The sequence below is a fragment of the Lissotriton vulgaris genome, chromosome 2_1 (assembly GCF_964263255.1).
Source record: "Lissotriton vulgaris chromosome 2_1, aLisVul1.2, whole genome shotgun sequence".
Classification (NCBI taxonomy): domain Eukaryota; kingdom Metazoa; phylum Chordata; class Amphibia; order Caudata; family Salamandridae; genus Lissotriton; species Lissotriton vulgaris.
This window is the reverse complement of record NC_141687.1, coordinates 177,155,429-177,180,678: the sequence shown is the minus strand read 5'-3', so window position 1 is coordinate 177,180,678 and position 25,250 is coordinate 177,155,429. Positions and strand designations below refer to the sequence as shown.

General features: G+C 44.4%; 1 protein-coding gene across 2 annotated transcripts in view; it reads right to left on the bottom strand.

Annotated features, from left to right (window-relative positions):
- Window positions 1-25,250, bottom strand: part of LIMK1 (LIM domain kinase 1) — a 273,836-nt gene that overhangs the window by 35,814 nt on the left and 212,772 nt on the right. For both annotated transcript variants that reach the window (XM_086954687.1, XM_086954686.1), the window contains 8 exons: window positions 18,388-18,497; window positions 16,454-16,660; window positions 14,094-14,199; window positions 12,375-12,559; window positions 10,938-11,121; window positions 8,730-8,816; window positions 5,445-5,576; window positions 5,289-5,348 (listed from right to left, as the gene is read on the bottom strand). In XM_086954687.1, coding sequence (XP_086810813.1) covers window positions 5,289-5,348; window positions 5,445-5,576; window positions 8,730-8,816; window positions 10,938-11,121; window positions 12,375-12,559; window positions 14,094-14,199; window positions 16,454-16,660; window positions 18,388-18,497 — 1,071 coding nt within the window. The remainder of the gene's footprint in view (window positions 1-5,288; window positions 5,349-5,444; window positions 5,577-8,729; window positions 8,817-10,937; window positions 11,122-12,374; window positions 12,560-14,093; window positions 14,200-16,453; window positions 16,661-18,387; window positions 18,498-25,250) is intronic.

Below are 25,250 nucleotides of genomic sequence, written 5' to 3'. Positions count from 1 at the left end.
GGGGTTCGGCCCCGGAGTCAGTATGAGGATGCTCTTCTTCCGAGCTATCCTCCACGGTGGCAATGGCCCCGTCGTCGTCCTCTACCTCCTCGACGACTTCCTCGAACTCTTCATCTCCCGCGTCGTAGTTTTCATCCTCCGACGCCGGGTTAGAGTCCGAAACATGTAGGACGGTGTCGTCTTCAACATCTTCTTCAAAGTTGTTGGCTGGTGGGGGTGCCGATAACTGGGCCTGCAGTCTTGCGGCCCGACGTAGCTTGAGAGTCTTCTTCGACCGGAACTTGGAGCAGGCCATACACCTGGCCTCGTCGTGGTCCGGCGACAAGCATCTGTTGCACACTGGGTGCACGTCGAGGTGTGAATACTTCGAGGCACACACTGGGCACCTCTTAAACGGAGTTCGTTCCATGTTGAAGTAGTCTGGAGCGTCGTGTAGGCCCGTCCGCGCCGACAGCACGCGGAAGGGCAGCAAGTGCTCGGAGCCGATGAATAAACCAACCCGAACGATAGACAATACCGACGCGAGTCCTAAAGACCTTTTGGTCTCAAGTAAGGAAAGTTAAACAACTATCGATTCCGACAGAGGGAACCGAAACACATCCGAACCCAATGGCGGAAAAAAACAATCTGGGGATGGAGGCGATGCCCATGCGCACTGTAGTCCAGGGGAGGAGCCACCTATCTCGTGATACTTCGAAGACTCTTCCAGGACAACAATGTGCAATCATCCGGACCCAACACTAGGCGGCGATCTATGCACAGATATGAATTCAGCAGCCCACATGCCTCGAACTTGTTATGTATGTGTAAGCTGGCACTGCTGATCGCATGGCACCTGTTCTAGGTGTCTTCATGTAGCCTGATAAAACGTTTAAATACACATCAAGACACAGAGATATACGTTGCATAGAGAGGAGGCATACTCCCTGCTCCTTGGTGCACGCCTCTATTGTTTAATTGTTTTTCTCCGAGAGAAGTCCCACCCATGTCTGGGTATACCATTTGTACGTGGGAGTCCCACGTACAAATGGTAAACCCAGACATGGGTCCCATGTTTACTGTGCCTTTGGACTTGAACTTTATCTCAGTGATTTTTACCGGCAGGCTTAAACCAGTCTGGGGTCGATTGTGTGTGTTCTTGTGCATAAGGGACATTGCTTAGCAGTTCAGGCTGCCGCATGCTCTGTGTGGCCATGAGTGACATATAGTGACACTTTCTCACGAGCAGTTGAAAACAAAGTGTAGGGAAGAAAATGCAGTCTGAGGTTTCTGAAGTTTTCCTTCCTCGCGTCAGGTCCCAGTGCATCACCTCTGCCTCTAATGTTTTTTTTACTAACAGTAGATTGTGATGAGTGTTTCGTATATTGCAAGAATACTTACTGGTAAGGATTACAAAACGGATAATAAAGTATATTTTGTGCAGTTTCTTAGACAACTTGCCTCAAATTACTTCCAACACAGAAGCTGCTACACTCAAAACAAAAATGTCTATGTCAGCTTGAATCTGCGTGCACCCTTTCATCTGAGGCTCAGAAATGTGTTTTCTTGTAAATTCCATGTAATGGGAATGTTGTTTTTTTAAGTGGGAAAATCACTGGTGTTTCTATCTGGCAAATTAATGACCCTCAGTTTACCGACCCTTGAAGGATAGAAGGCTGGTGGTGGCCTTTTTTGGTTTTCGTACTTTTAGCCTTTGGTGAAAGAGACAGGGAGTTGCGAGTCCTCGGAGATCGAGTGTACAGTTTCCAGAGCATTTCCACATTGAGGCTGGCTCAGCCATCATTCTGCTTCTTGTGACCCTTCTAACCCGAGCTGGTCAGCAGGCCAACAGTAATGTCAAGCGTGTTAATGTTTACATTTGTACGACTGATGGCATCCTGGTGGGTTTTCCTGAGCCGTGTTTTTATAATGAAGCTAAGGAATGCATTTTCTAGGTTCTGAGCTGAGGCAAAACGTGTTTGGATGTTTCTTTCAGCTAAATTAGGTAACGCTTATAACCAGGCTGTGCAGAAGCGGAAAGTTGGGACTGGCCATTATGTTCTTTTCCTGGGCTGTTCTGTGCCATAAGATTTAGAGAAAATCATATTTTCCCAATGTTCCCTTATTTCCGAGTCACACATGTAATTTTACTGCAGTATTGATTTGACTTTAATAAGAGCACCCGGATCATGGCTGGACCGATGCTGTCCTTTCTGAGGCCAGGGAGCGATGGCTTAGAAGAGCACTGCAGGTAGGGATCATTGATTCGTAAGTAGGTTATATTTATCAAGTGAAAAGGATCCGACAGTATTTACGTTAAGTTTGTGATGCAATTTTTCACATTTCACATGCTGCAGTCTTCTCGTGGCATTCTGGTGTGACAAGAAACCAGCTTCTCCTGTCATTTAGTAACGGGGGCACATTAGACTTGTGAAAGAATAGCACACAGTGGCACAGATGGACAGAGCACGTGGTAGGCCAATTAGACTGACAGTTTTGCCAGTCATTGTCTTTGTTAGAACAGATTCACAATTGCTTGATAAATCTTCCTGCTTTCACAAATTTGCTTGAAAATGCACCATTTGCCTAATCTTTTTCCAAATTTTTTTTGGGGATAGGTGGTTCGGGATTGCTCGCTACGCTCACTCAACGCAGTGCAGTATGACAATTGCATTACGCCTCACCACTTTCAAATGTCACCAGCCGCCACTGGTGACGCCCCTTTGCTTGGTAATGCAAACAAAATCAATTCTTTTTGCAAGCGTACTGTGTTCTCAAGTGAAACTTTATAGCCTATCTCAGAGTTTCAATTACAGTTTCTTGAATGTACTGCCTGGTGACAAAGTCACTGACTAGATTCTAAAATCTGAGGTGTCACGCTGCCAGGATGACTATGCTCGGATGAACGACATTATAAGTAGTCCTGGCCAGCTGATATAGCATTGAAGGCATCTCTATGAATGTTCATGTCAATGTATAAAGGAGCATTCGAAGATCTGAGCTACTCTGAAAATCACTAACAGGAAGGAAAAAGCATACAAAAGCATCTGTAACACGTCAGTCGAAAGAAAATGGCCGAACATTCCTCACTTGAGAACGCGGGCATGTAAACTTGATATTTTGCATATTCTTTTCTAAACTAAAGATTGATATATGGTATAATCTATATTTTGGTCCTCCAGGATATGCAGAATTCATATCCATTCTTATTCTTATTTAAGATGGCTGCTACAGCTGTCCGTCATGTAATTTTATTCAGCTGAATGGCACTACGCCTCAGCCGCACTGGATTTGGAACTGTTCCGAAAGCTTATTCTCTGGTAAAACCATGCCCCTGGTAAGCTCTTCCAAGTGGCTGCTACTGCTGTTGAGTCCACGAATACCTCAGGCTTGGGTGGCATGGCTCATTGCCCTTGCTTGTGCTGAGGCCTAGAAGTAACCCAACACTGCTAGAAGGCTTCCATTGCCTGGGCAGTGTCGTCTTCTGTGCTGAGCTACTGAAGTGCGTCCTTTATTTCTAAGATATCAGTGTGTTGTTGCTGAAGCACAAAGTACGACGAGGTCCCACACCGTCTGAATGTGTATATTTTAAGTTGTGAGTGTCACAGGAGCATGGTGGCATGGATTGTCGTATCTGAAGTTGCTTTAGTGGGCTGGTTGCATGCTATATTCTTTCTTGAAATACACCTCATCTGCAGTCACTTTGATGGACAGGCTGCATGCATTAATATCTTCCACAATAATCACTTGTGTCTCATAGATTTTGGAGTCAGGAAGAAATTCCATCTGGGCACAGATGTTCCTCCACATCTCTCTGGTATTCTCCACACATTTGAGTCTTCTTTCTATGATCACAAGGCACTGACAACAATCACTTTGATGACCCAGGAAGCAAATCTCCTACTTACTCGCTGAAGTTAAAGGGGCCACCAAATTTGTATCAAGTGACCTTATGAAATAATTGGGCGCAGCGCATTCTCCAATCATGGAACTCGCAATGCAGCGATCAATGCTGCTAGTGGTTATTGGAATTCCTACTAATAATATTTCTATGTTCTACGGCCAAATGTATACGTATGTTTTAAGGCACTCATGTGTTACACCTGTAAGCTCGATCGTCAACTGCAGGAAGCTTTGAGGGTAAAATGTCTGTCTCAATGGAATTTTCCATCGTACTGTTGACATTTGTTTCTGAAACCATGGACATGTATTGCAGGCGCCTGTAATTCCTCGTTTGATGACTCAGCTGCTTACAAATACTTTAACTGAGCCTATGGTGAGAGCCATTAATATCGAATCAACGCCTGTTTTGAGGTCACCTGCTTTGTCGGTCAAGATATGTTTTGACATTTTGTCACCTGTGAGTATCAAGGACACTTGACTCCCATGTGTGGAAGATTTGTGCAATCATTATGCAAAAATTGTTCTGATCTTGTTAGATCAATGTAACCAGTTGCCTTTTTGAACCTCATGCTTAGATGTAGCATGTATCAAGTGCCTGGATACCCTCATGGATGATGGGCCTTGCACTACAAACCCACTAGTATAACATGTAGGAAGGAGTCCTCTGCATGCGCACACACTCAACATACACACTTGAGTCCAACGCAAGGCTCTGGTGCACATATAACGGTGAAACTTAACACAGGAGGGGTCAGCAGGCCACACTCTCACTGACACAGATAAAAAGGTCTGATCACAGTATAAATTAAGTAAACACGGTATGCTGTCAACACTGTCTTAGGTGCTACGCCCAGGATAGGGACAGTAGTCCTCTGCCCCCTATAGGGACACAGTTCGTGAACTACTCCAGGTCACAGGACGGGTTACATGTCTAGGCCTCTGCGCACAAGCTAGATTAACAGGACACCAAGCGTAAAATAAAAGTCAGGTTATGAAATTCAAATACAGTCGAGCTCTCAGGCCAGGGAGCATGCTTGTATACAATGCAAGGGACATTCCCTTCCAAACGACAGCTCCAAGAAAAGCCACAACCACCAGGGAACTATTCAAAAGTAAAAGCAACCCATGAAGACCCTAAAACTAATCCAGAGTAGCAAAGTCAATGTATATGCACAGGTGCAAGCGGACTGCGATTGGCTGCCAAACCAAAACTGCAAGATGGGTCCATGTAATAAATGTGTGTGCCTGTCTGGGTGTGTGACAGTGTCAGATCGCCTACGCCTGTGTGCATGAGATGCAGCATGTATAGCTTCCTGCGTGTCTGGGTCCCTCTGTATAGCCCATCTTTAAAATCACGTGACTCATGGGTCATAGCTCAGGATAGAAAGCAGGAGTTTGAGACTCACCATTCCAGCTGCTATGTCTCTTGCAAAGCTGACTCGCTGCTTCCAGGGGTAGTGGGCGTCCTGCGGAGAGAGCAGCAACATTAGACGGAGTGACGTTCTCAGACCTTCAATAAAATACATTGATAAAGTCTAAGACACATCATATTTGGTGCTTACCATGCTTTTGATGATCCCTCGTAGTGTGCCACCCTTGATGTACTCTGTAATGAAATTTAGACGCTTGTCCTTATACAGTACCCCAATAAACTTCAGGACATTGGGGTGCTCCAGACATCGCATTACCTTCACCTGAAAAGCCAAAAGGTGCACAATGTTATTTCTAAGCCCCCCTTCTCCAGTTCCCTCAAGACTGCAAGGCGCAGGGGTTTTGTGATAAAACTCTGATTTGATGGAACTTCTTTGAAAGCCGAACCTGTCCATTTAATCCGGGGAACATCGCCTGCTTTTATGTAGTGTCATGTAGTTCCTATAAAAAGTATACAGGATCTGCGCATTTGGATGTCATACCCCCACCGGGTGTATGTCGGCCTGTAGGTATCAGCTAGCTCGCAGTGCCATAATCTCCTCCTACCAAGGACAAAATCGTTTTTGGCAACCATCAAACATGACAATCCTGATCCCTCATGACCGTGGAAACAGTGTACTACTTTTCGCTCAGTCGCTTGTGCTCACTTAATCTCAGAGAGATACACAGAATAAACGGCCTGGAGGTTTTTTAATAAGCATTTATTGAACAGTCATTATTCTAATGTAAACTAGATGAGCTGCAGCAACCACTAGACAGTAACAGATATAAATGTTTAGAAGCACTATGAAAGTAAAAGGATGATAGAGTTCTGCCATCTTGCAATAATCATGAACACACACAAGAATATAAAATACATGATAATAAAAGGTGTGTACTCCTACGATGCCTCCCTAACTAGATGTACCCAAGTGTATCTAGCATGTGTGTAGGTGTTAAGCCAAGAATCCCTCTAGGATAAAGTCAACCCCATTACCTGGATTGAGACTGTGGGACCCGGTTCTGGTCTCGGGTTGGACACCCTGCAAGGGATTTAGACGACTGTGAGCTGGAGTATCTGCATGCAGGAACCTCAGCGTCTTTGGTCAGTGTGCTGGCTGGTAAGTCCTGGTCCTCTCTGCCTGCCTTAGCAAGATGTGATGTATATATACCCATAGGTATATGAGAAGTGTGGCTCAATGGTTAGAGCGGCAGACCCTGATGCAGAGGTCTGGTCTGGAACCAGGGTTCAATTCCCGCCTCGGCGGATCTTGGGCTCAATTTCCTCGGACCTGATAATTCTCGCCTCGGTGCCTATTCTAATCATGGGTCCCACTCTGCAACTCTGAGCAATAGCTTGCCTAATCTCCACAACGGCCGCAACAGCGCTAGGATGCCTGGCTGCACCTTGGGGGTGCCCAGGAGTGGGCGCCTCACAGGGAAAAGCCAGGAAGGGTTCCACAGCGGTATGCGTACAAGCACCGGAGAGACCCCATGTGGGGTGATTCAGGCCCTATACAAGTACTATAACATTTACATAGGTCTCCCCAGGGGTTCGCACTTAGGATGACGTCGGGAATTAACTTTGTACATAGATATTATACGGGAGATGGTAGTCCTGCTGTGCTTCCAAGAATCCTCATGCATAATGTACGAGTCTTCTACCAGGGAAAATCCCGCGTTCTGTGTGTAGTGTTGTATCTAGGCAAAAAGTCAGTCCCTAAGAACCGTTATGTATGTAATGTAGGGGAGAATATAGGTGTAGGGTTATGATGTTACCCGAGCCTATATTAGGGTACCTATATGGAATATAACAATAGCCCATAGGCTCACGTCCAATGTCACCTTCTTAAAGAGACTGCCTGCAGCCCCAACTGTGAACCAACACAGATGAGTCTTACAGTACGAAGCATATCTAGACTGTGGGCCATATTACAAGGTTCCTGAATTGTAGTGTCCCCCCACTCTCACCCTCCCGGACTTACTGGTAACACTAGGGGTGGAGTGTGAATGGGGTTACGTATTTACTGGGGAGTACAAGTGGAACCATAAGGTTTCTCTGAGAAATTAGGAATTACTAAGGAATAGGTAATTCCAGGTTATTTTTCTAGGTAATTCCTCATTTCACCTAAACTAGTGTGAAATGTCCAGATCTGCAGTGAAACTATTGACCTTGTAATTTAGATGTAGCCGGCAACTTACAGTCTCTTTGGAATTATCAGAGTCCTCGTAATGAGGACCTAAATAGGAAATTCCTTCAATCAGGGTCCACAGGACAACCAGTCAGGGGCATCCTTCAATCAGTGAACATGTGTATCCTCAAAAGTGACCTCCTTAAACCCGTTTTATACATCAAGCAAACAATAACATATTTCAACCAGCAGCCAGATGTATGCCAAACTGGTATATCTTTCTCTAAGAGCCAATATAGAGGTCCAATTGAACTTCATTGAACCACGGGATATATGTAGACTTTCTCCAACAGCCATATGTGCGACCACTAGGGACATCTGTATATAGTAAGTCATATGTGGATTAATTAGGAACAACCTTCCATCAGGGGCCATGTATATACCAGGGCCAGGATGTACACCTAATGTGGGCATTCTTCATTGGAGGGATACCTGAAGGGACATCCTTCAACCAGGCACAATGTGCAGAACAAATACATATTCACCAAGGGTGTATGTGCACAACAACCAGTAACATCTTTTAATCAGAGACTATGAGTGGATCAACCAGGGGTGTTCTTAAAACAGAATCAGATCAGTGTGTAGACCAACCAGACACAACCTCCAATTGACCCAAGGAAAACCTTTGAAGATGCAGTGACGGCGATCTCATTACATTTCATTTTGTGAACCAATTGGAATGGAGAAGTAAAAGCAATTACAGGTTACTAGCTTACTATTGCTGTGTTTCTTTATCACCATTCCGGCAGAGACAGTACAAACGTTTGAGTTGTTAAAAATGTGTCAAGTGTAACTTATCCTTATCGTAAACAAACGTTAGGTTTTATCGAGTTCCCTCTCCAGTGTTAATCACGGATCTGAAAGCTTTACAGAGTCTGTGCTTCCATTCTCGTCTGATTCTAAATCGATTGTGTGCAGATTCCATATAGCCTACCAGGGAATTTTAAATCTATATAATGCATTTTTTATTGCTTGGATAAATAATTCTTTTTGGCTAGTTTTCAGAGGTTACTAGTCTGTTTTCTGATGTGTGAGAGATGGGATTCAAAGGCTTCTGCAGGACAGGGTGTGTTTTGCAGTTGTTCTTGGTGAAAATCTGATGACAATTTCTACATATGTCAATCTTGTTGCGCGAGAGGCTTACACTGAATTCCTGCTGTTATCAGAGAAAAATAACAGTTTGCAATTGCCTAAATTGACATCTACGACATTGCTACATTCATAGTCTAGTCATGACGAGCTTACCTCCTTGAGAAACGTCCTTTGAGTTTCCTCATCAAAACGAATCAACTCCTTCATCGCCATCACTTCCCCAGTCTCTCGGTGCGTCACCTAGTAACAGGGAGGAAGTGGTATCAGCAGACAAAAAAGGATGATTCTGGGCCTCATTAAAGGTCCAAGTGGAGCTGCTGTGCGATTCCTGTGTGTCAGAGCAACATCAGTGGCCATAGTACTGATCGAATGCAGGGACAAACCATGTGTGCCTGATGAGAAGAAAAAAACAAGACTCTCGCCAATGTCATTTTTAGGTCGAGCCCTGGGCAGTGCATGCACTGCTCTGCGAGGCATGCTATATCGGAGTATAGACTTGAAGCCCCGCCTACTCTCCACCCATATTTGTCATTGGCTTGTGTCATTGCCCTTCGTAAATGCTGGCTTCAGATTCGTTAATAAGCTTGTTAGTCCCTCCTTAATACTGCCTTGTCTCCATTTGTAACCTCCCAGGAGGACTGGCCTTTTACTTCAATTGTTAATCGGTATGTCTTATTTAGTCTGTAAGCACTATTTTCTTTAATGAATTTGTCCTACTGCAGGCACAACATTCTTTCCCAGAACATTGTGAGCTTTCATTTTCCAAGCAGTCTGGGCCAATGGCGGCCTCTTCTTTGAAATCAAGTAGGTCTCGCATTCACAAGATTTAGAGCTATTGGCATTGTAAATGACAATGCCTTGTATTTATGGGTTAATTATCAAAACAGATAAATAAAAAGCATTGTCATTTACAATGCCAATAGCTTAAACTCTCGCAAAACCTATTATATTGCAAATGCGTGTTAACTCAGTGATAGAGAGCTTGACTATAAATAGCACTCACCTTCGCGAAGGCCTAGAGATTTCTCTTACAAAGCGGGGGTGCATGTTGGCTCTGGAGATATATGGATATGGCGATTCCTGCTGAACTGCGGGTGTATCTGCAGGGATGTATGCAGCCTTACATTGGAATGGGGCATGGGACTGCTGGAGTGTCACTGGTAAGTCCCTCAGAGCCTCTATAACCTACCAAATAGCACAAAGAGGGCATGGGGCACATTGACTATACCCTAAAGTCTGTGTGGCTTTTGCCCATGCACCTGCCTCTGTAATATGGAGCATGGGTAAAGGCTTCAAGCAAATGTAGGAACACCCCTTTAACATTCTGGATGCACCCTTGCATCAATGCCATGGGTAAAACAGAAAAGGCTGCACCGATGTGCCTGGGAGTGTGTGTAGTGGGCGTACATGCCAGTTGTATTGTTGTGGGCCTTTAAAAATACGCATCAGCAGGAAGGCGCCAGGTTGATCTGTGAGAGTTTAGGATAAATCTGCGGGATCAGAGGAAGGGACATGTAAAAAACCTGGACGACATTCAAGTAAGAAATCTGAGAATTCAAAGCAGGATGTCTTATTCCAATCACAATTTCCTGGCTCATATTTTGGAGCTGTTTTCCAGTCCCAGTAATGGGGGCTTCTACAACCACCAACCTCTTCATTGCTGCAGGGAGATTGTGAAGCACAGAACACCGCAGCCCGCCTTTGTAGCATTGAAAAATATACACAACAACGGCAATTACTAGTGCTGTGGCTACAGAGATGGTTCTGATCATTGGGCGTAAATCTGATGGACAGGGCAGAGGTCCAGCCAAAACTACATGATGCTGGAAGTTCCCAGAGTAAGTTTGCTGCTTCTAATATTCATGTGCAGATATGCAGTGTAGCGGAAGCTGCACAGTGTCAGGCAGAGCTTGCTACTCTAGCTGGCGGTGACCTACAGCAACAAACTGTATATGAAAACGTGCCGCTTCTTCTACGTGCTATTGTATAATAAAGCATTTTAAATCTTCTTCTACTTATGTTTTAGACGCAGCTTTTTGTGCACATTATCGGCTTCTTAGGGCCTTCACTTTGACTATGCTATCCACAATCAAGCAGCTATCAGGGTCTGTGAGAAGGGGGGGGGGAGGGATACTCCTGCAGGCTGCTCCCATGCCTGAGGTGATGTAGCAGTCCATCAGCCAGGAGTCTATTAGGGTTTTCTTCTATATCCAATCTCGCCAGACCGACACTGCCTGGATCACCGTGGATCCTGCCCATGAAAACGAATGGTTTGTGCGTGACGCTAATTTTTTTGAAGCACAGGTGGGTGGTTGCATCCTAGACTTCTTTGAATCCCCTCTATGGTGCGATCAGACATACCTTAATGGCCTGGCCAAAGCATCCTTTCCCAAGCACCTCCCCATGGATCAGGTCTGAAGGGCGGAAGATCCGGTGCGTCCGGGACACGACCCTGAGGGACTCCGAGCGCCCGATGTCCTTGCGCTGAGAGATGGGGGATCCCACTGAGCTGGAACATGGAGATTTGTCAATGCTACAACTGCGCCTAGAAGACAAGGCAAGGGAGACCGAAAAGTGGGTTATACAAAGCTGAAAGCAGTCTTCTAATTACTGTGCATCATTTTCAACCAGAGCCTGAGTGACAAGAATAACCAGCATTGACAAGCAGCCAACCCAGATGCAGATGGTGGCTGACATGAGCAGTAACCTCCAAGTACCCAGCACTTGTACAGAGTCACAAGCCATAGGAGCATTAAACTCACCTATGCGAGATGCTTACCAACAGATGCAGAATAATTGGAGCCATTGTTGCTGAGAAATGATCCAGCATTAACGTTATGAGGCCCGGGACATCAGAATTTGGGAGGGACGTCATCGTTTCCATCATCCAGTTAGCTTGAGCTGGGTCAAGGCAGTCTTTAATAGCGAATTGGTGCCACCTTAGGCAAAGTGACCTTTTCTCAACCCCATTTTCTGGTAATGAGGGCACATTTGCCATCCCTACAATTCTAGTGGTCTCCAGCCCTGCAGCGGACGTCGCCCTCACATAAGCTAGAGGGGACCTCATTAAATCCAGAAAGCGGGTGAAGATTTTGTAAAACAGTGGCAGCAATTCAGAGACTTTCAGTTACTGCTCTCTATGCCCACTGCCAGAGACCCCTCCGAATTCCAAAACTTTCTCCGCGAGTGTAAGACTTCATGTCTTCAATTGTCTCTGCAGACACATTACTTACTCCTCTTCCACTATTCTAAACAGATATTAACTCTCAATATATTTACCACCATCACTCTACATTCTCCTCCACTATTACCACTTTCCTCAAAGGGGCACACATCTTCCTTCACCACTCACTCCACCTGGGCACACCATAAATTCCACTCTTTCCAGGGCACAGCACAATTACTGCGGTTACAAGTGAAAGATCCCAGGTCTTACCCTCTCGCCTAGTAATGTCTCTCTCACTCTTCTGCCTAGACACAAAGTTCTTCACTTTTCCTAGGCGCTTCTCCCTATGGGTCAATTGACCGCACTCTCTTCCGGTGCGGATCCTTCACTCTTACACCTCAATTAACCGGCAGATGCCTTTTGAAGCTGCAAGGGCACATAGCCAATAACTGCCAAGCTGGGCAGAATAGTACTTGTGCTCACTTCTCCACCCTCAAATGCCCACGGTGCTTTCTTCCTGTGGGATATTCATATTGCTGTGTGAACTCCTGTAGTTGCCTGGTTTAGTAGGACACCCGTATCTTAGGATAGACCTCTCACTTTAAAGCGATCCTAGAATGAAATCTGCGTACATGATTGTCCTTTGGCGAATGGCTCCAGGTTCAACGCAGGGCGTCCGTGATGGTGACTTCAACGGGCTCCGCAGATCCGCAAGGGGGCTCATCTCCGTGACGTGCTCTCTCACGACCGCCTCGTGGGGATCATGCTCAATCGTTAACTGTAGGAGGCGGCTGGTTTCCTGGATGAGAAGATCAATCTATGGAGAACCAGAGAGAAGAGGGTCAGGGAAGGAGCACGAGGATCTAACATGTTGGAAAAACAAATTGAGAGCAGGATGTGGCAACAGAAAGAGTGCAATCAAAAAAGAAGAAGTACAAGAATTGGATAATGGTAAAAGAAAGGAGACTATGATAACTTGCAGATCAAAAATGTACAGCAAGAGCAATACCGAAAAGAAGAGAGATGACTTCTAGAGGAAGGTAACTGGGGGAAAACAAAGGCTTGTGGTCAGACGAGGTACAAAGGTTGTGGAATTTGGTTAAGATCATAAAAAGTGTTTCATTTTAATTCTGTATAAATTGTTCCACACTTTGTCTGTTACACAATCTTGCGCGATTGCTAATATAGAACAAAAAGGGAACTCCAGATCCCACAAAGGACACACAACATTAAAGAAGAAAGTTGATCTCTACCATCCTTCACTGGCCACGGAGCTCAAACCTACTTCACTTCCAATGTACAAGGTCTAAACTCAACCTACATACAGGGCATGCCTGCCTAATTCTACAGATATTATAGGAAATTGGAGTAAATTTGACTCTAACCATTGAGAAGTGTGGCTCAATGGTTAGAGCGGCAGACCCTGATGCAGAGGTCTAGCCCGGGACCAGGGTTCAATTCCCCGCCTCGGCGGGTCTTGGGCTCAAAATTCCACGACCTGATAATTCTCGCCTCGGTGCCTATTCCAATCATGGGTCCCCCCTGCAACTCTGGGCAATAGCTTGCTTAATCTCCATAACGGCCCCCACAACGCTAAGGATGCCTGGCCTCCACCTTGGGGGTGCCCAGGAGTGGACGCCTCACAGGGAAAGCCAGGATGGGTTCCACAGCGGTTTTCGTACAAGCACCTTGAGACCCTTGCGGGTGAGTAGTGCGCTATACAAGTATCAAATTTACATTTTAAATTTAATTTGTTATCAACTCTGGAATAGTGCAAATCTCCCCACTTTCCCAATGCAGAATCTAAATACACTCAACAATCAGATACGGAGTCAGAATCAACCAAATTCATGAGATTCTAGCCGCCACAACTCCCAGTGTGAAAGAAAAATACTACTTACATTCACCATATGCATAAGCAAATATACACAAATCCAAAGACACGGGTATGAGCATCTCACCAACTTCCAGGACATGAGTGCGTCACCTCTGCCCTGCTTGACGGATAAGCAGTCCAAACCCCCATCTTCCTGGATCAGTAGCCAGTTCTTACCCATCTAAAAAATACGAGTCCCATCTCCTCAAGCACTCATAACACCAACCAACATGCATCACATTCAGGAACAACAAACTGAGAAGCTCAACCACCACCAGGGAATAACTTGTATCAACTTTGAGAACAAATCTGAGCAATCACACCGCACTATTAAGACATAGTCAGATTCTATTCCTTTCTTCATCCTACGTCTAGGATATACAAACTCCCTGATCTTCCATAAAACAGTGGAACGGTGCCTTTACTAGCCAATAGTGGGCTTAAAATGCAGCAAAAGGATGGGAAAATCCATTACCTCATCAAGAGGAACATTGCGTATAGGAGTGCCGTTTATCTCTAGAATCCGGTCCCCAATGTGGATGGAATTCTTCACATCTGGACTTATGCGGTCAGTGTCAACTCTGCAGCAGGAGAAGTACAGGTTAAAATATAATCAGAGCCATCATACACAAAGCATAATACCCCATGCTGAATGGTACTAGATGTGCTGCACGAAACAAATACAGATGCTTACAAAGACATAGCATGTGTTCAAGGAATCACCAATGATTCATTTGCATTTTTTTTAACTGACGAGCAGGAATCCAACTGTATCTCTGCACTCTGTTTCTCTCTCTATCAAGGCTCATCAGGAGAGCAAAGTCCCTCTATGTCCCTTCAACTGAGTTCGACAATGAGTCGGTCCCCAGAAGAGGTGAGTTACCCTCCAAGATTGGGTTGGGCCAAGGACCGAAGAAGCACCATTCACCAAAGGTTACCGGGGGTCGGGGGGGGGCAGATTTTTAGGCAGAGCATCCCCTTGCTCTGAAGTTGGGGGAATCGAGTGACCCCCTGCAGCCCTTCATTTAGGGTTTAGAGAACAGAATCTATACATGGACTATCTCCCTGGGCTGTTACTTTATTTGCACTCACTTAGATGAGCCCCAAAGAGCATTTTGGAAGTATGATGGTTGGGATACGAATCTGATCAGGACATCTGACATGAAGCAAGGGTAAAGATTTTCTATAGTATAAAAGTAAATTGTCTGCTTCACAACAAAAATACTCCTTAATTCTGCAACCACCTTGTTATTTTAACAAGCCTCATTGCGGTTTACAAAAATTCATGTTAAAAGTGCACAAGGTCATTTCTCTACTCTGACAACTCGTCCAAGTTTGTAATAATGCACCACACAAGCCTACTTGGTGTAGAACCTTTAACAAAGCATTCCAAAGTCTTTTACGCCACACGGAGTCTAAAAAACGAAAGCGAAAAGCCATTGAGAGCAGAAGCAGGAAGCATGTATGCTTGTACTGCTAGCGGCTTTTACACTGTGGATGAGGAGACTGCCTGGACTGGCAGAAATGGCTAGCGGTGTCTCCAATAATGTACATTGAGTGGTTTGAGGTCGTTCTAACCAGAGGAACACAATGTGCCTCATCCATCAACTCCCCCAGTCTACTCCGCTACTCTTGTCTATGGAGTATCACGATGGGCCACTCTAGGTCCAGTGTTACGTACATAATCATCATTTTACATCTGATTTGCTATTTTGATCTAAAGTGTCAATTGCAGGCAGACAAAACAAAAATATACATCACTTTGAACAGACGTCAACAACAAGTCACGAAATGCTCAGCGTCAGAGAAATAGATGACGTTAAGCTGCTTGCAGCCGAACAGGTTGAAAATCAAAGTTATTCTCTTTCGTTCTTCTGACTACGTTCTTTATAAAACAGCTAGCAGTGCCCCTCCATTACATTTTAGCAGTGAAATTAAGAAGCTCTGAATTTTGTTGGTTATCAGGGTCTCACATTAGTCATAGATTAGAGCACCAGTAAAGGCAGAATATAGTTAAAAGCATCTCCTATGAAAAATGCTTAGTTCGCTGCACAAATGTTGGCACCATCATGGCGGGAGCGCTGATCCACCCAAAGCTAAACTAAGGATCTGCTTGCCGGTAAATCAGAGAAAATAATGAACAACCTTCAAGAACCCTAAATGTTAGATGCAGTTCATTAACGTCTTCAAAAAACACTGGGACACTTCTCCAGTCTACTAAGATTAGGATTAAATGTATACTGCTAGCATGGCTCTTCGGCATACATGCCAACATTTAAAATGTGGAAAGTGGGATATTTTGAAAAACAAAAGCGGGGGAATGTATTTTCCTCATTGACATGTAAGGAAGCAGAGGTAATTTTTAGGCAGGTGGTAGAAAAATAAAGCCATATTTAGCTTCAGAAATCGTGAATCTCCCGCCTGCATCGGTTCTCTCGACATCACAGCTTTAGTGTGTGTGGAGAGTTCGAGCTGCTAAGCCCAACAATTCTACTTTATCTCAATGTTATCCTAACTTTTGTTTTTTCATACTTTCAGCTACTCTGTAGGTTTTCCAGGTTTTGCATCCCTAATCCCAGCTTTGTCTTCCTGCCTTTGTTGCAGTCGCCTAACGTTTACCACTGTGACAGCCTGAGGGAGTATACAAAATGCCTGTCAAAACTAACAAGAGCAGGTTCCTGGCACATTGCTACATCCTTAACTTTTAAAAGCCAGGAGGAGAACACTACCATGGTTTACTCTTCACTGTATTTCAGCACTAGCAAAGTTTATCCTTTTGAGAATATTTTGTCCACTGAATTTGGCTGATGGCGACCACAGACAGGATATACTCACTCTCGGACCCTGACAGCACGCGAGTGCTCTGAGCCGCAACCAGGAGCGGTGCAGGTTGGATCAATGGAGACAGAGAGGCCTCGCTTTCCATCGGAAGAGGCGGGTATGGAGACCAAGGTGACCGTGTGCGGCAACCGTGCTGACGGGGACTCTGGAAGGACCTGCTCAATCACCGGCGTCACCACCATCTGGTAGTAACAGTGTCCACTGCAGAGGAATGGGGCAGCAACAGGAAATAAAGAGCAAAAGAGGTGGACCAGAGGGAGCCAAGGGAAGCAATGAAGTAGGAATGATAATATAGGAGAGCAGAGGCACAGGAAGAGGAGGGTTAGGTAGGAGAAGAACATTGTGGTAGCCACAAAAAGAGGAGAAAATAGGAGTGTGAAACAAAGTGGGTATTAAGATAAAGAAGAGGATCAGGAAAGAAATGACATATCGATCAAGTTGGAGTCCAGGAGATAGTGTATGATCAGAACGGTGTGGAAAGAGGTTTTTGGGGAAAAAGATGAGAATGCATGGGGCAGATGCGAGAAGATTGAAACGAGAGAGAGAGAGAGAGAGAGAGAGAGAGAGAGAGAGAGAGAGAGAGAGAGAGAGAGAGAGAGAGAGAGAGAGAGAGAGAGAGAGAGAGAAAAAAATAAATCATTAGAAATATACTGAATCCACTCCCTAAATACTATGAAGATGATAATGAGCCTTGTTGGCAGAGTCCCTGCTTCCCTTTGTCCTAGCAAAGGAGACTCCTATCACAGACACATTTATGCTTTTCTCCAGTCCTTGTCAAACTGCCATTTACAGCGCCCAGAAGCGGCTGACTTTCTCATTCGGCTACATAAGACAATCAGTCGGATGGGATCTGGAATGTTCTCAACATTAACCTAATTCAAATCATCGAACACCTTCGGACCATCTAGACAGCTTCCAAAACACTCACATAAACGCCCACAACCATACCCCACACAAAAACATAGATCCCTGACCCACTCAAAGGGCCGGTTCGCAGAAAGACATATTTGGTCTAAACAAAACCGGGCAGAGCCAGGCCGTCACCAGCAGTAGGCAACTGAGAACCCTAAAAATAACAAACTTTACCCCTGTGCTCGGAGGGGCTGGGTCACATGCTTTTTTCCCTTAGGTGTGCACAACTCCTTAGACCAGCCCTGGGTTCATCCTCATGTCCCCACTCACACAACCCATCTGCCCACCAGTGGTTTTTGGGAGCTTGGGGCAGGAAGGGAATGTGTAGACCCCTATAATTTGCATGCATGACACATTCAAGGCTTCAGAAGCTGCTTTGTCCAGACACCTCCTTGGCTGCAACTCCTCTCCGCCACCTACGAGCACCTCTTTTAAAGGTCATCTAGGGCAGAGGTGTGAGAATTGCTTGTAGGAGGAGGGTTAACACTAGGGGGACCTAACTACTAGACAACGGGCATCCCAGAGTGCCTCGGAATAGGCAGAAGGGCTTATATAGCGCTTACTAGCACTGACGAGGCGTCAAATCGCTTTTTTGGCGAGTAGCATGCTACTCCGGAACCCATAAGGGATGAGGGGTGAATTAGTATAGTGAAAATATGAAAGTAATTTGAGTGGTGGATATGTTAAAGTCAGTTATTTGGATTGAGCTGTAGGCCTCAGCACACCATCGCTCAGGGCAGGTGGCCCTCTCCCATGGGCCCAATTGCAAAGACACCTTTCTTTCAATTAGATCAGCAGGGTGCACCAAAGGACAAGTGTGCTGCCTTAGCCTGGGTGCTGGCACTGTTCCTGGGCCCCAGGCTGGTGGGCTGAAGCCCTGGACAGCTGCCCACACTGCCAATGCCTAGAGCTGGCCCTGCTGCCCACCTCTCATGCTCCTCCCCCGAGGCCTCCTTTTCATACACCCACTTCCCGTAGGCATGGACAGATGGGAGCTCGAATGGCCACTAACTTACCAGTACAGTTTTGACCGCTCCACCAGCGCATAGGTGTCACCGTCGCCAATGAAGACTCGACAATTGAGACAGCTGAAGCATTCTGGGTGGTACTTGTGCTCCCCGGCAACCTGAGGAGAGAAATATGGGATTAGGAAATTAGAATGCGCAGTGCCGAGGCTTCAGAGCCCGAAGACCCTATAAACATCATCATCTAGTGATATGAGAAACTCAGGAGGTGTGAGGAGAGCAGCGTTCTAATAAATAACTGCAGCGCTAACAATTCACAGAATCAGTCAACAGGAGTCGCCATGTTACAGGTGTGAGTACCTTTCATGTTCTTACACTTCCTATGTAGCTACTGAATTTGTGGGTAAAAACGTATCTTCGGGCAGCTGGCAACCGTTGAAAGAAGAGGAAATCTAAAACACAGCGGGCTTCCTTCAAAGCCTTAGTTGTGCACTATTAAAGTAACCACACCTTAGTTGTGTACTATTAAAGTAACCACACCCAGACACAGCCCACAGTTCTAAAAATTATTTCATTTCATTTCTAAAAATAAGGCGTTCTATTTTGTTTTTAAACACATTCCCTCCAAAGTTGAAATATCTCACATGATGAATGACTGATATTTTCTTAATAGGTCTGGTCAAAGCATTTGATTTCTGAAGTTACAGCAAAGAAACTGAAAACACAGATGAAATATATAATATTGTCATCATTTGCATTGTTGAGATCTGCCTTTAGAACGTTTTTTTAGCAGTGTGGACAGTTTGGGACGAGTGTTTCTTTTCAATAGCAGGGTCTCCATGTAAAGCAAATCAAATTCATTAGATGGCGCTTTGTTTTGGTCTGTCAATAAACCCTATGTGCCAACCGTTGTTGAAAGTCGAATTGGGTTCATTACCCTTTCATTAAATACTGATTTTTTACAAAATAAACTTGCTGATACCAAAAGCAGCAAGGTTAAACCCTGGATTTAACAAGGTTTGCGAAGGCTTTAAAATAGAAAATGCTGAGATTCCATAAGACTTGGATCAGCTACATGTTAGGTCGACATGTCCCATTGTCCATGTAGCATGTCAGTGCGACAGCTTTTATCGTAGAACACGAAAACCTCACAGAGACGCATCGAAGGGGCCAAGGGCCAACCATGGGGTTTAAAGATGTGATGGAAAGAATGCATGAACTGGGAAAGACCATAGAGGGACATCACAAAGGCTGACAAGAGTCAGAGAAAGTGACAAGAGGCATTACATGGTTGGTCTGAAGATGTAACAACAGGTAGATCAAGGAACAGGGACAGAATGTGGCGTATGTTACAGCTAGGAAAGGACCACAGATCGAGGATGTGGCTCAAGACCTTGCATGGGTGACAGAGTTCCAGGACACATTTCGGGGGCTCGCCTTCTATTCGGATGAGAGAACTAAAGAGAGCACGCTCCATTCTACTGGAATAGAGGGTGTTGAATTCACAGCATTTCATTAAGGTTAAATGGAAGGAAATTATCTAATTAGGTTTTTTATTGTTGTCTTTTGTTAAAGTGTGGTTGAAAACTGTCTTTTCAAAAATAAAAGAAGAAAATGTGTTTATCAGTTGTGCAAATGAAATGATTCAAGTAGTTTAAATAGAAAATGTTTCCCATATAGCTCCACACCTGTATACTCCTAAATGTGACGCTTAATACTTTGCGATATAATCAACTTACATTAAGAACATCCTAGAAGAGAAATCAGTTGTAAAGCACAGTGCAATTTTATGATCCATGAGTGGTATATGTGGACATTTGAATGAATCATTTTTCTTTTTGAATGAGGGAACAATCCTCCAAAAAGGTTTCGTTTTCAGACATGCCTCGTAGCCTTATTATTTTCCTTCCTGTAAAAACCGTTTCATGTGACTACTATGATAGGAAGTCTGTATAAACACATAAAAGTCATATTGTTTGTGTAGATGAGTCGTTGTATGCCTTGCAAATGACTACATACAAAACTGATTACATGTGAAAACATTTTCAACCATGCAACTTGTCGAACGGGGTATGAATACCATGCAGCGATTTTGATTGCTGTAGGTAGGGTCACTGAAAAATAAAGTTTCTTGTAGTTAAATTTGTATTTTACTGCACAGTGCTGGGTAGGTTTGCAGCCGTGTAGGTATGGAAGATTAAGAATACATACAACAGTTTTTTCCGGCACTATAACATTTCAAGTCAAACTGTTTAATTGTAATTTCTCTCTGCAGTTATTAAGTACCACCTTCGCAGGCCACTGAAACAAAGAATAGATGATCTACTTCTGGAAATACAACAGGACAGTGCTTGTGATTCTTGCAATAGAACCATACCAGCCAAGAATAGAAAAACTTTGAGGCAGCTACATCAGAACCATTGACACCCTTAATACATTTCAACAACATTTAGAAGGCTGAAAACCTGGAGGTCGTGGTTTAAGGCCAACAAAGATGGCGAGGTTTTGACCGCTGTGCGGGTTATTGGGCATGAAGGCGAATGTTTACAGATGATGTAGATGGTGGGTCTACAAAGCGAATGTACGAAAGGGCGACAGTGATTGGACTTTTGGTCGATATGGTTGGCAATGCTAATTAGCTTGTCCTGTTTCACTGGGTGAAGTGAGAGTAGGTGCCCGAGGCACTTCAATCCAATACATGTCCTGGCTGTGCTTGAATCAGAATATCACTAAATGTGATGTGACTCAGTTAATGATCAACACACACCAATTCTCCTGATGAAACCCATGATTTCTGGATAAGAAAACCTCACCCTAATTTTGTGGCATGCTTCCTCATCGGCAACCTTATAGTGTATAAATAGGGAGGGCATGTGAGGATCCCTCTCTTGGCCTTTCACTCTCCATTTGTGATATCCGGGAGATACCCGCACATTTTCCTGCATCCGCTCACTGAACATGATGTTTTTTATTAACAGATAGGGCTTTCATTATCAAATATGTGACTTATAATGCAGGGCACAGAAATGACTCTTTTTGCATGATAACCCTCAAAATTGAGTGAGTGATTGGCTCCCCCACAACTGGAATAAGTTATCTTACTGACAGGTACTCCGGGCCTGTAAGTTAAAGTGTACCTCATGGACTGCAGCACTTTTTTGTGCAATCACGAGTGTGACAAAGCAGAGCAAGACTGTTAACAGGCATGGCAGTTTGTGAACAGCTAACTCAACTTTGCCTCATTACGTAATAAAAAAGTCCAGACCTTCCTTTTTAATATATACAAGTCACCCTTAAGGCAGAACTATCGAGCCCTAAGTAGGGTGCTGCATTCAACAAGTGGTCCAAGTGTTTTTACATTTCCTAACACTATGAAATCAAACTCTGATTTTTGCTGTGCAAATATTAATAGCCCCAAAGGCAAGTACAGGGTTAGATGCGGACACATCAGCTGTACTAACTTCTGAATGGGATTACGAAAGTTGATACTTCAAGGTATCAAAAGAACCATTACATTAAACCTGACTTAATACCCAGGTAGACATTATTGTAACATTTAAGTAAAAGGCAACTTTAGACAGTTGTCACTCTGTTGCCCAAGTTTTCAAGTGACCCTTTACGGCTACTAGCCACGAGACAGCCTTCTGCCCTCCTATGGGGGGGTTGGGGGTGGGGAGGGGGGATAGGGGGGGGACTGGATGAAGGGCACGCGGGAAGGAACACAAAGGGCCTGCCATATTATCTCCTCCTGGCCGGAAGGCCAAATTGTGTGTTAACCCAAAGGACGAGCTTCATATAGTAAGCTGCCTTTGTAGCACAAATAGTGGACACACGAGAGGAGATGCAGTTTTGTTGTGGTAGACAGGTTGGTGTCAGGGACAGAGACGTGGAAACAGTTTGGCCCATGTGTGTGTCGCCCTTACCTAGCCACACCTCTAGGGTGAGCTACCGAGCTCACAATGAAAGAAGGGCTCTGCCATCTTGGAAGATTTCAGAATATTGCATTCTGGGACAGCTAGATGCTACACTAAACACAGAGTTGTCATCAGGCAGATAGTTCATTGGCTAGTAGAAATCACATCCTCTGATGGCAAGTTCCAGGTAAAAAAAGTGGCACCCCTTGATCCCAGATCACGTCTGTTCTGGAGAGAAGACTGAAGAAGGACTACCCTGCTGTCCCCTTGACTTGGCAAAAAGAGGCTGCGCCAAAGACTGGACTGCATCTGCTGGTCCGTGGGTTATCAAAGAGAAGACTGTGCCTGTGGTGCCCTGCTGGGAAAAGGTAGTCACAAAGGCCCAAATAGAATGAGTGACTCCAAGAGTCAGTTGGCTGACTTACTGTTTCAGTTACAGGGCTACAAGATCTAAAGATGCCATCCTTGGCAAGTCAGTAGCCACAATTGCTTGATCGCCATTGACCACCTAAGCACAGTCTGGGAGACTAAGTCTCAATGCTCAAAAGTTGCACCTGAGTCTGCTAGACCAGGGAGAGTTGTCGGAGTGCAGTTTGGTCACCCAAACCAAGACGGACACTAACCTCAGTTAAAGGGTATAGCTGGTGTCACTGTAACCAGAGACCAGTATACCTGTGGCAACTGGTTTTTGGCAGTACTTCAACTAGACTTCGAGGGATATTAACCTCTGAAGCCAAAGTTGCCTCGTCATGTTCCTAGACCGAGGGAAGCCCCAGGAAGACCCCATCAACAGATCAGCAACTTCAGCATCCTGTATCCCTTGCATCGGGACCACTCTATTGAAGTCTATGGCGCTTCGACCATAGAGCATGGAACTGGACTGGAAACTACTTTACTGCAACTTACTGTCAAGCCGTATTAGCCCTTCTCACTTGCTTCCTGCTGGAGTTGGTCAGCCAAAGTTGGCTGGAGAACTTTGCAAACTTTTTCAGAAGTTTTACAAGAAACCATTAAGTTCAATAGTTGCCAATGCTGGTTTATAATTTGAATGAAAAGCAATGATTTATTTAGTGGATTTAGTGGATTTCATTAGTTTTGATGTCTAAAAATGTATAAAAACAAGATATACTTTTATAAATTGGTGTCAGATTTACTTTGTCTCATGTCTCTTTCTTGTTCAACTCTTCTGGTACTTCTGAATGTTTTACACTACTTCCTTTGACAAAGCCTGATCACTCAAAGCCAGAGCTATCCAGGGCTGAGCTAAGGTTTTGCAAACCAACCTGACTGCACCCAAGATGGATTTCGGAGTTTATTATATGGGGGGGGGGGGGGCGTATGACCACGCCATATTATAAACCACTGTCCTGACATGCAAATATGTTTAAAGAGAAACCAAGAAACTCAAACCCTCCTTAACTTATGACATTATTATTCCATGCTTCTAACAATGGTCTTATGAAAGAGCTTTCAGCAAACACTTACTCAGCTTAAAAAAGACCCAGCATCAGCAGTTAAATCATCTTCTACATTAATATAAATTGTTTTAAGTAGAAATTAGAATTTTGGGTTTCATTCAAAGAAGAAACTAACAACGAGCTAAATGGTACAGCTGACAAGTGGTCTGGAAGAGAAAAACACGGGCCTGATGTGGAGAAGAGAATCAGCGTAAAATAGTACGTTGCACATAAGGTAAAATGGAGTTGAAAACAGCAAAAATAAGTCATGCTGAAGACTTAGAAAACATATACCTGAGAATATATGGCATTCCAGAGCTAACTGAAGGAGACCACTTGGCATCTTTGATGAAGAGGTTGTGTCCAGAATCTTAACACCAAACCATAAGAAGCAAATCAACTGGTCTAGAATATATTTGTTATTTCCCACCATGCTCTTGGCTTAAGATCTGTGTTAAAGGACTTAAAACCCAGGATAGCTTTGTCTGCACAACCATATAGTTGTTTGTTGAGGTCGCCCTACCCTTAGAGGTGAATACCTTTGATCATATGCTTCTTCATTTTTGTCTCTTTACACTTCTCTTTTACGTGATATCATTTTAGTAATTTGTTGGCTGAAGTAGCGGAGTAGTTATGTTTGTTTGCCGTAAAATGGTTTGAATAAAAGTTTGGAAGGTCAAGGGCCTTGGCATTCCTATTAAGAAGCATAGGGTGTTATCTCACTGTCCCACATTAAAAGACAATGTAGCTCTACTCTAAGAGTTTCAAATTCAGAAGCCAGTGCCAGGATGTGGGGGTACGCAATTCATGACCTGAAATAAAACTGCATCATGTTGAACAAATGTATGACCAAATATATGGTATAGAAAAGCGAAATCACATTTGAACATGGCAAACACCTGAGGCACTTTTTAGTGGATTCGCTATTAGACCAAGTGTGCCAGTGAGTATAAGAGGCACAGGATATGACAGTGATGGCAAAGTCTCAGTAATCAAAAGTCTTCAATGATGAAAGGTATAACAGCAATGAGAGAAATCTCAGTGACATGTAAAAGGTATGCAAAATGTGCCAGACATAGAAGACATGACAATGAGAACATGTTCTGGTGACAGAAACTGCGCCAGTCATTTAAGAACCACCAAATGTGGAAAGTGTGCAGGGGATGTGAGATGTGTCGAAGACAGGAAGTGGGCAAAAGATTGAGGGTACCCCAACATTGACAGAGAACAACCCACCATCTTGTGGAGCCCTGCAGGAGCATCTTCCACACAGGTCAACCTCAATGAAGCACACAAGCACAAATGTCCCTCATGTCTCTCACATGAGGCTAGTCAAGTGACTCCACTAAATGAGGAACTGACAGAGCTTTGCAGGGAAGAGCTGGTAGGCAGTCTCTCACCAGGGTGCAGGTAATAAGATATGACTGATGCCATACCGCGAGTCATCTCAAAGGCTGGCATGAAAGGGGTAGTAGCCACCGCCACCTTTGTTTGGTTACACTTGAGTAAACCTCCATTGGAACGGAGCAAGTTTCTGCTGTCC